General features: G+C 38.6%; 1 protein-coding gene across 1 annotated transcript in view; it reads right to left on the bottom strand.

Annotated features, from left to right (window-relative positions):
- B3GLCT (beta 3-glucosyltransferase) overlaps window positions 1-12,463 on the bottom strand; it is a 117,473-nt gene that overhangs the window by 57,936 nt on the left and 47,074 nt on the right. The window contains exons 7-8 of the mRNA XM_068526504.1: window positions 6,183-6,259; window positions 5,251-5,362 (exon numbers count right to left, since the gene is read on the bottom strand). Of these exons, the coding sequence (XP_068382605.1) occupies window positions 5,251-5,362; window positions 6,183-6,259 (189 nt within the window). The remainder of the gene's footprint in view (window positions 1-5,250; window positions 5,363-6,182; window positions 6,260-12,463) is intronic.

Below are 12,463 nucleotides of genomic sequence, written 5' to 3'. Positions count from 1 at the left end.
CCCTCTTATTTTGCTTTGTTTTTCTCCATAACACTTATTACCATCTGACACATTGTTTCACGTTTGCCTGTCTCCCCTGCAAAAGACTATCCTCTCCTTGTGACCAGGGATGTTGTCCATTTTGCTCACTACTGTATCCCAGGATACCTAAATGTCCCAGGTGCCCCTAGTTTTGTGTTAAATGATGCAGCAAGCCCGGGAGAGCTTTCAAAGGCAACTATGAAAGAAATGTCAGCAGATAATTTAACTCAAGTACCCTAAGTTCTAAAAGTTTTGTATATTTTCTCTCTTACCCAACCATCACCCCCTCACTCCCTATCCCTTATCAGAAAATAAAAGTAGGAGGGATACAGTGCTGTCTCCTCAGGGCCCTCTTCTGCTCATGGTTGTGTTCCAAATACCTCCCAGAGTCTTAGTTTGGGCCAATTCAGCAACAAGTCATAAATGAACATACGTGAAAGCCAATAACACAACTGTGTGTCTAGGTTCATAGTTCCACCCGAGGATTTCTTCCTGACACCTTATGGATATATTAAGTCACCACTGAGCAAGAGAAGTAATTATAAGGCAAATAGCCTTGGCTTGAGATAGAATATTCACGATCTTTTTAAAAAATCAAACAACTAAACATTAACCAATATGAAAATCATCACATTTAACACACCATGTAAATATAGCTTGTTTAAAGAAAATAAACACTTCAGTATATTTTAGCACCTTTCTCAATAATCTGTCACTATTATAAACTCCTGTTCCAGACATAAATTTATGCAGAACATGTTTTTATGTTTCAACAACTAATAGCAGTGTTCAGCTATTATCTAGTATATAAGATTGTTTTTCAATATTTTTGGGGGGGTTATACTGTAAACTACTCTAAGGGAGAAATTAATACAGATTCTGTGAAGAGACACTCCCCCATCTTTCTTAATAATTTTCTTAATGCCTTCTTAATAAAGACAATTACAATCAAGACAGACTGTAAAAGAATAACTCAACGTTCTATTAGTATGTTAGAATTACTCTTTGCCAGCACTCCTGTTATCACCTCTATTAAAAATTAAAAATTAAAGACATTTCAGCAAATACACACATATTAAAAGCATACTGTGGGGAAAAAACAGAAAGACTTCAATAAGATATAGAAATTTATAGAAATCACCTAGAAAGGCAATTTAACACAGATTAATTACTTTAATAAAGATTAAAGTTTTTCACTTAAAATATTGTATAACAGCATAAATTTGCATTAGTAAGAATGACAAAATGATATTGAAGGGAAAAAATGTCCGAATCCAACAAAATAACTGATACTCTAACACATAATTATGAGTTTAATGTCATTTATCTCTGTCAATATCAAAGCCAGGTTTGTCTTATATACTTTTTTCCTAAAATTTCATATGGTAGGGGGAAGAAAACACACTGGTTTGAGCTAACTTCAACATTATGTAATTTTTATTCCCTAATGCTAGTTTCAAAAGAAACAAAGCATCCTAGATGTTTTTTTCACGTGGTATTGCTCACAAAAGAAGAAGAAAGCATCTCATTTTACCTCTGGCTCTGTACTTGCTTTTCATGAACTTGCTTTGAACTTATTTATCATTCCAATTTTCATTAAAAAGTACAGTGAGTCACCATCTTCTGTACAGAATTAGAGCTATGGATAATGGAAAAAATAATCTCCAGGTGAAACGAACACTAGGAGGAGACGAAAACTCCTACATCCTAAAAAAGATCTGGGAGTTTTTCTCAAGTCAAAGGCAAACGTAAAAGCCTAACAAATGTTTTACATAAAATACGGCACCGAGTACACAGCTGCTGCTCAGTATCATCTGAAAAGACTAGATGAGACACGTTCATAATTCTTTTCTCCTTTGAAGGAATTATTCTTTTAACCTAACAACCTTCTCATTCAATTATATCTGTACTTTCCCAGAAATCAAATGCATGAAGAGAAATCAGAATGGGTCCTTCCAGCATTTAAAAAAACATCAAGACCAGTGGTTTTATTATAGTGACAAACTTTCCAGCGTTTGAGAAATCAACCTAATGATCGCTGTTGCTGAACTCTGTGTGTCCACATCAACAAACCAAGCGGGCACCCAGAAGCCACGGCTCCTTTTCCATATCCTCCTTAAATGTGACTCACTTCTGGAGTGGGCGTCAGAACAGGGGTGGGCCAGGTGTCCAGTGGTCCCAGAAAGGACCCAGTTCTGCTTATTCCACGTTTAAAGAATTCTGTAAGTTGATCAGGGCGCAGCCTGGGCTGCTCCAAGAGAACTGAACAGCCTGATTTCCTCTCCACGTAACTCCAGGGCTGCCTCTAAACCCTAAACCTCCAGAGACATTGAACGTAGCCCAGCAGGACAGCTGACGTTACAGAGTTATTCAGCCGTATGCAAATATTTATTGACCGCCTACTAAGTGTTAAACACTGCTCAGTGCTCAGACGGAACTTAGAGGTAAACAAGATCCAGCTGCAACATCATATCTGCACAAGATAAAAATGTTAAAATATGAAAGTAGCGGTGAACTTCTCACCCAAGATGCACACTGTCTCACCTCCAGACCTTCTCAAATATTGTTCCCTCAGCTTAGAGCACTCTCTCCTATTAACTCCTACTCATCCCACGGGCTCAGATTAGATGTCACTTCCTGTCATGACCTTCCCAGATTCGGTCTGATACCCTGCTGTGTGCTTCTAACAGCGCCGATGTTTCCCTTAAACGTCTCCCTTTTGATGGTAATTGCTTCTTTTTTTTTTCTTTTTTTTTTAACATCTTTATTGGAGTATAATTGCTTACAATGGTGTGTTAGTCTCTGCTTTATAACAAAGTGAATCAGTTATACATACACATATGTTCCCAAATCTCTTCCCTCTTGCATCTCCCTCCCTCCCACCCTCCCTATCCCACCCCTCTAGGTGGTCACAAACCACCCAGCTAATCTCCCTGTGCTATGCGGCTGCTTCCCACTAGCTATCTATTTTATGTTTGGTAGTGTATATATACGTCCATGCCACTCTCTCACTTTGTCCCAGCTTACCCTTCCCCCTCCCCATATCCTCAAGTCCATTCTCTAGTAGGTCTGTGTCTTTATTCCCATCTTGCCACTAGGTTCTTCATGACCTTTTTTTTTTTCCCCTTAGATTCCATATATATGTGTTAGCATATGGTATTTGTTTTTCTCTTTCTGACTTACTTCACTCTGTATGACAGACTCTAGGTCCATCCACCTCACTACAAATATCTCAATTTCGTTTCTTTTTATGGCTGAGTAATATTCCAATGTATATATGTGCCACATCTTCTTTATCCATTCATCTGTCGATGGACACTTAGGTTGCTTCCATGTCCTGGCTATTCTAAATAGAGCTTCAATGAACATTTTGGTACATGACTCTTTTTGAATTATGGCTTTCTCAGGGTATATGCCCAGGAGTGGGATTGCTGGGTCATATGGTAGTTCTATTTTTAGTTTTTTAAGGAACCTCCATACTGTTCTCCATAGTGGCTGTATCAATTTACATTCCCACCAACAGTGCAAGAGGGTTCCCTTTTCTCTACACCCTCTCCAGCATTTATTGTTTGTAGATTTTTTGATGATGGCCATTCTGACCGGTGTGAGATGATATCTCATTGTAGTTTTGATTTGCATTTCTCTAACGATTAATGATGTTGAGCATTCTTTCATGTGTTTGTTGGCAATCTGTATATCTTCTTGGCAGAAATGTCTATTTAGGTCTTCTGCCCATTTTTGGATTGGGTTGTTTGTTTTTTTGTTATTGAGCTGCATGAGCTACTTGTAAATTTTGGAGATTAATCCTTTGTCAGTTGCTTCATTTGCAAAAATTTTCTCCCATTCTGAGGGTTGTCTTTTGGTCTTGTTTATGGTTTCCTTTGCTGTGCAAAAGCTTTTAAGTTTCATTAGGTCCCATTTGTTTATTTTTGTTTTTATTTCCATTTCTCTAGCAGGTGGGTCAAAAAGGATCTTGCTATGATTTATGTCATAGAGTGTTCTGCCTATGTTTTCCTCCAAGAGTTTGATAGTGTCTGGCCTTACATTTAGGTCTTTAATCCATTTTGAGTTTATTTTTGTGTATGGTGTTAGGGAGTGTTCTAATTTCATACTTTTACATGTACCTGTCCAATTTTCCCAGCACCACTTATTGAAGAGGCTGTCTTTTCTCCACTGTATATTCTTGCCTCCTTTATCAAAGATAAGGTGGCCATAGGTGCGTGCGTTTATCTCTGGGCTTTCTATCCTGTTCCATTGATCTGTATTTCTGTTTTTGTGCCAGTACCATACTGTCTTGATTACTGTAGCTTTGTAGTATAGTCTGAAGTCAGGGAGCCTGATTCCTCCAGCTCCATTTTTCGTTCTCAAGATTGCTTTGGCTATTTGGGGTCTCTTGTGTTTCCATACAAATTGTGAAATTTTTTGTTCTAGTTCTGTGAAAAATGCCATTGGTAGTTTGATAGAGACTGCATTGAATCTGTAGATTGCTTTGGGTAGTAGAGTCATTTTCACAATGTTAATTCTTCCAATCCAAGAATATGGTATATGGTCCCTCCTCTCCCTGCTACTCTGTACCATCCAGGCAGTCGGGACCCTTGTCTGTCTGTCCTAGCCTCCGCTATCATAGTGCTTGATACACAGTTGGTACTCAAAAAATATTTGTCTAAAATAATGTGGTCATTGTTGATAAAGAGAAATAACCAATTTAAATTTATTTCTTAACTCTAGGTTATATCAATAGTTTTTTAATTCTCTACAATTGATAACCCATATAAATAGATTTTTTTCATTTAAAAATGGCTCATTTTAAGTTCCATCCTTCTGAAAGCTCCAAACATCAAAGAGAAATATTTAACATTGCTTCCAGATATTCAACTGTTGTTTCATTCTTCTTTTTTTTTTTTTAAGTGAAAGCAGGTTTTTTTGAGAGAGATACACATTGCATAGACAGAATGTGCTCCGTTTCACAAGGCAAGAGCAGCCTATTTCATTCTTCTTAATTTTTTTTTTTTTTTTTTTTTAATGTGGGATCTTCCCGGACCAGGGCTCGAACCCGTGTCCCCTGCATTAGCAGGTGGATTCTTAACCACTGCGCCACCAGGGAAGCCCTCATTCTTCTTAATTTTAAATTAAGTGTTTTTATTAGACTGAAAAACCTCTTAATCAAAATTAAACCTCTTTTAAGCATTTTCTCCAAAATAAAAACACTTGTATTGAAATTGTATTTACCTTTGATGGGTCATATCTTCTGAGTGCTTCTAAGAGTTGTGGAATTTGTATTCTTGTCTCTTCTTCACAGAAGAAAATCCATGATGAATTTCTGCTATATGTTACAGAAAAGCTGACAAAAACAAATAGGTTATAGTAATCACCTTTATAAAGTGAGTTTATAATAAGGTTTAAAACTGATAAACAGGAAACGGATGAAGGACATACAAAATGGCAAGAAATCTGGATTTTTTTCCCATAATATTTTTCTTCCATGTATAGTTTAAGCTTATAGGAAAGCCAGATACTAATGGTTTATGAAACAGCTAGACTTCTTAAAGTTAATTCTTTCTATGACAAACCCCAATTCAGAAGAGACATAATTCTCAAATAAAATATCAAATATATTGACATTATATCTTTTAGGAAAGAAACATATTTAAAAATAAAAGCGATTCATGATTAAGAATCAATCATCAATGCTTAAACTATGAATAATGTAGTTTGACTATAAACATATCTAATTTCTCTAATATTAAGTTAAAGTAGTTCTAAAGACACATGGTACACTAGATATAAAAACGGGAGACTCAGAGAACTGAATCATTTTTGTAATTGTAAAAAAATCCAAGAAATACCTAACTAGTTTGAAGTAGTACTTATGATGTATAGCTTGGGAAGAAGTGTTTTAGATACAAGACAAACAGTAAGGAGCTGGGGAATTACGGTCAGTGTAGATTAATTCAAATAAAACCCACTGCCTAGTGAAACAGGAAAAAAAAAAAAAAAAAGAATCAATCACCAAGAAATCCGATTACAGTAGCGGTCATAGAGTCCAAATTGACTTTACTTCCTGACTCTGAGGAAAAAACACCCTCTGAGTAAGAAAACTAGGGAGCCTACGAGCGTCAGGTAGAGATGCCAATAATGAGCACGTGTCACGTGAAACGTACTGCGGTAACAACGGAAGTATGGTCCACGCGCCTTCCTGCTGAGCCAGCTGGTGAAGGAGGAGGACTCTGGGGACTTCCTGAAGAAACAATCATCAAAGCAGAGAAACAAATAAAAAACACAATATGACCGCAACAATTTCTTAAAAAGACTCAAATTTAAAACCAGGTATTTTTAAAGATCTGACGCTTTGCTCTTCCTACTCGTCTTTTTTTCCTTCCCTTTGGGAGCTACTAGAAGTGAAGGATTTTAGCTGAAGCCACACAACCTCCTCAGCCCCCAGGCTCCGCACGGCGCAGAGGCCCTCCAGGAAGGGTCTCCAGTGACACCCGGAGCAGACCTGGAATTTGCAGACGTGCAAAGGGGACTGGAAGGCAAGAGGCCAGCGGAAGTCAGGGCAAACTCAGAGGCATAAAGACAGCTTTCTCTGTGTACACAACAGAGGAAGCACATGGAAAATAAAACACTTCGGGCTAAACGAGAGGATATAATAGCCAATTTACCTCAAGTGAAGAAAAAAAACACTAAAACACCATCATAATGAAGCGCTTTGGGTCTAAACACTAGAAATAGAATCCTCAAGTATTCAGGCAACAACAGCAATAGCGTAATGATGGAATATCAAAATTTATGAACTTAGGAGGAACTAAGATCCAGAAATAGACACAACTACGGTTACATATACATACCTGCTCTACTATAGAGAGAGAGAGAGAGAGTCATAGCTTTAAAGCTATAAATGTGAGCTTTGAAGTTAAGCACTATTTAATCTATTTCAAGTTGAGACAAGTCAAAACCCAGACACCTAATATGCTTGGACACCCCCCAACAAACTGTAGGATATTCTGTGTTTTGTAGTGCCTACAGCCCGGTAATTGTTACAAAAGACTTTAAGAATACATGCTTAACTATATGAAATATTACCACACTAAAGTAGATGCCATACCATTCTTTAAGTTCACATAAGTTTATTATTTAAGAAGAAAAGAATGGTTTCCAATATAAATCTTCGGGATATCAAATAAGCCTCACTTCTTCATCGCATGCAGTATTTTTTTAACTGCCGTGTACAAATATGAAACGTAAAAACAGTAATCAAAGGTTAAATCACACTAACAATATGGCACGTCAGAGAGAAAAAGCAAACTCCTAAAGGTTGAATTAGCAGCTCCCCAATGTAATCTGGGCTTTCCTACTGTTGATTCTGAATAATGAAGTAATTTTCATTGTCTTTTCAAAAACTGCTATATGTATATGTGTATATATATACACATATATTAGCTATATGCTGTATACACATACATATATATGCCATATATATATATACATGTCTATACATATACATGCATATATAGCTATATGCTTATACATACATATGGCATATATACATATATACACATATATCACACACATACATATTCATGAGGATTATATAAGAGCAAAAATCATGTGTGAAGAAAACTAGTAACATTAATATTTGCATAAAACTTTCAAATAATTATGGGAGCATGAACTAGCTAATATGAACTAGCTAGAAAAGAAACACAGCAAACACTAAAAGAAGTCTTACAAGAAAATAAGTTGCAAATGAGCTATTATATAGCAACTTAAATTATAATAATGAAGACGTTATGACAATGGGAATGTCTTTCTGTCAAATGTTAAAACACATAATTCCAACCACGTAAAACAAAATCACAGATGAATAGAGACTGCAAAGGAGCCAGAAAAATGAAAATATTTGGGTCAGAAGGATGAAATTATTACATATATGCTTTAAAATATATTTTAAATAAAAAATTGTTTTGAGCAAAAATAAATTCGAAAATGTGGTCACCAAACAAGAACCACCCTTCCGAGTTTTAGGAACTATACAAGTGATGTCAACAAGTATTACACCCAGACAGGTAACCTCTGCAGAAAGGCTGTGAGGGCACTTTCCTGGCAGAGGTGCAGAGGCAGGCCTACAAATACCTTCTGTCATGACAATTTGCAGCAGGCAAAGGTTTAGTCAGCGCAAAGGAGGAGTTATATCCTAGACTAAAATAAACTCTCTGGATTACTAGTGGGTTACAATCTTTCCTATCTCCATTACTTTCTGTTTACTAAATCACATGCCTGGATTTTGTATTTGCTTCAGTTGGTGAACACAAAAATGGCAATCAAGTCTCCTGTACCCCTGTATCTCCAAATAGAAACATTTCAAAAACTAGTATGCTATGTTGATAACTATCTCCAAGTATGTGTGAATACCTTTGTCTCAAAAATATAAAATAGGTCCTCCCCTGATACTCAGAAACCTGGTCTTGATTAACTCTTGATTAAGCCAAAGCCATTCTACTTATAAATAAACTTTTGTCTACTAATCCTCAAAAAGGACCAAGAGCTTTTATTCTTGTTTTATATATATGTGTGCATATATATATATGCATGTATGTTTGTGTGTCTGTGTGTATATATTCTGTGTGTGAATACACACACACAGACCCAGACTTAGATACACACATACTCATATGTATTGGCACCTCTAAGATAAAATAATTTAAAAGGTCACAATAAAATTTTCCATCAAATGATCTTATATCAGTTCTTACCACTCGGGATTGTAATAATTTATGTTCTTTATATCTACTGTCTGTTCTATCCACAAGACTTAAACCTCCTTAAAGATGCCACATCACCACCTGACAGCATTTTTGGATGAAAAGAGAGTTTTTTAGTATGTAATTGCAGGGATTAATAAGGAAGAGTTTTCAAACGAAAAATCAAGGAAAAAGTAAGAAAATGTTCTATCAACAGAGCCCTTCGGAATAAAAGCTAAAAGCTATAACAAAGGCAGTCATGCCTGTCAGCAATCTAAATGATGCCTATTCACCAAACCATGAAACTATTTCAAACCTAAAAGTTGAAGGTAAAATTCTATCAAAAATGAGATAACACCATAACAGAGGCAAGCATAAAGGGACTAAAAATACAAATAATCAAATATGGGTAAATGACAGAAAAGGAAAAAAAAAAGAAAAAGTTGATCACAGTAATTTAAACATCTTACGTTAACACTATTTGTCTTGTTGAACCAAAATCTACCTTTATCTCCATCACCGGCATCTACTGCTATCCTAATAAGCATTTTGAAGTCAGAAAGCCTACTGGACCTTCAGGCAGTACTTCCTTTGAACATTTTTTATCAAGGCATATTCATATTTAATGCCATTAATAATTATTGAGAACCAACAAATTCAAAACCAACACTGTACTTCATTACCTGGTTCTCATACATATTCATCATCTTCATTTGGGAAAGGGTTTTGATTTCATAGCTGAGCATTCTAAAAATGCTTTGAGAATGGAGAAAACCCATTATTCTTGATATGTAGGCAGAAATCACTAAAAATTTATATCTAGAAATAGTATGAATGAAAAAGCCAACATGGATCAAGGCAGACTAATATTTTAAATGTCATAAATAACTTTATTAGGCAAATTTGGTTTTGAACCACTTTAGTCTTTCTGCCTCTGTCTGGAGAAAGTTCAACTAATTTAACTCCATGATGCTGGCCTCTTCCCTTGTCAACAGACTATTTCCCAATATTTGTTACTTGTCCATACCTTAAGTACATAAGTTTATGGTCTAATTCGGTCTCATTATTCAGACCAAGTACTAAATCAGAAAGCAAAACCCAAGATATTTGTTCAGTATTAGGCAAAAGTTCTAAAGGACTGAATCCTGCTTTTAAGACTGATTCCAGTTCAACGGTATTTCCAAATTCCAACTATTACATAGTTCTTAGGCACTGAACTGAGCTTTTAGACCAACAAATAAATCATAACAAAAATTAACATCTGTTTATTGTTATTTCTTCCATAAGAAGTAGGTCTATCTTATGAGGATATAATATCCTGTTTGGAACATGTATCAGACACATTTACTAGCCCTTAAAAACCCAGGATTCACATGTGGACCAGGAGATTACAGTGATGCCATAATAGCAAACATTCCAGGAATCTGAGCCTATGTTAAAATATATTTTTTCCCCAGAAACCTGTCATTTTCTAACAAGAGAAAAATATCACCTCATCATTGATATAATTTCTTTTTATTAAATATTTACTTTGAAATGCATTACTATGTACATTTTTATAGCTCACACAACTCTGTTTTAACTAATCATTCACTCGTTCATGAAAGGCAATAAAGCTTAGCACGTAGGGACCTGATTTCTGGAGCCAAAGTGCTCGCTGCAGCTCTTCTGAGCCCTGCAGCCTCGATCAAGTTCCCAGACCTGCCTGTGGTCTGTTATCTCATCTCTAACATGGGGGTCACAACAGTCCTGGGGATCAAGTGAGCTAATACACGCCAAGCACTTGGCACAAGCTTGCATGTGATGGTTATTAATATTATTATGATTGTACAATATTTGCTGAGCAACTACTATGTGCCAGGCGCTGTTCTAGGAACATAGTAAACAGCTGTGAAGAGACCGGGCAGAGTCTTGGATCTGACCTCTTGGATCTCAAGTTCTAATGAAGGATACAGGCAATAAGCAAATATATGTAGAATATAATGCCAAGGATAAATGGTATTTAAAAAAAAAAAAAAAAAAAAAAAGCCGGGTAAGGTGAGAGAGGGCACAGACCACTGTACGAACTGGCGTTGAATTACTTGCACACAGCAGCCGCAGCGATCTGCCGCCTGGCCCCGTGATTAAGGCCCCACCTGTGTGTCAGCAGGCAGATCAGAACTGAGACGCAGGCCTGGCCGCACTGCTCGTTAGTGATGTGAGCGTGGGCAAGTCGCTCAATCCCTCTAAGCCCGTTTCCTCTCTGCAAATGGGGAGAATTACAGAAACCACTTCATAGACTTAGATGAGCTGACACCTGAAGGCGGCACAGCGTACTGACATGAGCGCGAGGTAAAGTACCGGTGACGGTGAGCGCTCGGTGAACGTCAGCTGTGGTCACTGCTATGGCTTCCAACCCTCCTCCGGGGTCTCTACTGCAGGCCCTGGCGCCGCGTATTAGGTGTCTCACTAGTGCCTCCAAGCCCACCTCCCCAAATGTGAACTCATGGTAGTAGCTCACAGAGTAGCTGACCCCTTTGCCAACGTCCTGCGAGACCCAAGATTTACTCTCTCCATCAGTGGGGGCCCTCACAGTCGCCCCGGCAAACTCTTCCTGTTTCTTCAAGGCTCAGTTCAAATGTCATGACAAAGCCTCCGCCGACCTTTCCCGGCAGGGCGGGCGGGCTGCGGCCTGGCCTGGGTTCTCACGGCGGGTGCTCGTGCGGCTGCAGGAAGTGACGTGCAGGGCCCCGCCCCCAGCACGAGCCTCCCAGGGGGTGGCACAGGCAGGGCCCCCCTCCACCGTGACTCACCGGGAGAGGGTCGCCCTGCAGGGCATCACCCGCCCCAGAGCACTGGCCTCCTCCAACACGTGCACGCATGCACGGCCACCTCACTTGGTCCCCTGGGCACCGATGTCACCACCAGGAGAGTGAGAGCTAAAGCGACCACTTGGGACTTCCCCGGTGGCACAGTGGTTAAGACTCCGTGCTCCCCATGCAGGGGGCCCGGGTTCGATCCCTGGTCACGGAACTAAGATGCCACACGCATGCCGCAACTAAGAGTTTGCATGCCACAACAAAGGAGCTGGCAAGCCACAGCTAAGGAGCCCACCTGCCGCAACTAAGACCCCATACAACCAAGTATAAATAAATAAAGTAAGTAAATAAATAAATAAACCACTTGTATGGGTCCCTAGCTCCAGACTCAGAATCCTGCATGGCAACAGCCAGCTGGCCACCCTCCATGAGCTGGGGAGACCCCGAGTCTGGCCTCTGATGTCCTGAGTGGGCCAAGCCCACTCCCACCAGATTCACACCAGGTAGAAATCTCCAATAAGGGAAGGTGTCCAAATGCTGGGCGCCAAACAGAGACCCACGTTCACAACATGGTGTGAAGAATTCATTACAGCTGAGCAAGCCCCTGAGGAAGTGCGCTGGGTCTCACTGCTCTGTTTTCTCCTGGAGCACCTTGCCCAGGCCCTTGCCTAAGCAAATATTCCACAAAGATTTGGTAAATGGATGCATAAATTCTTACTCAACAGCAACGTAGTAAGAACTCCACTTTAATAACTTAATGTGATTACTTAACACCTACTGATTACAACAAAAAACAAACTTTCACTAAGTAATTAAGCATCCAATTGCTCTCCCCTAAAAAGGAAAGTTTTGTGAAAGCGACTCGACTCTCACGGCTAACGTTTTAATGAAGCACCTCACGTT

This window comes from Eschrichtius robustus, chromosome 18, assembly GCF_028021215.1.
Source record: "Eschrichtius robustus isolate mEscRob2 chromosome 18, mEscRob2.pri, whole genome shotgun sequence".
NCBI classification, from domain to species: domain Eukaryota; kingdom Metazoa; phylum Chordata; class Mammalia; order Artiodactyla; family Eschrichtiidae; genus Eschrichtius; species Eschrichtius robustus.
This window is presented reverse-complemented; position numbering and strand designations above follow the sequence as displayed.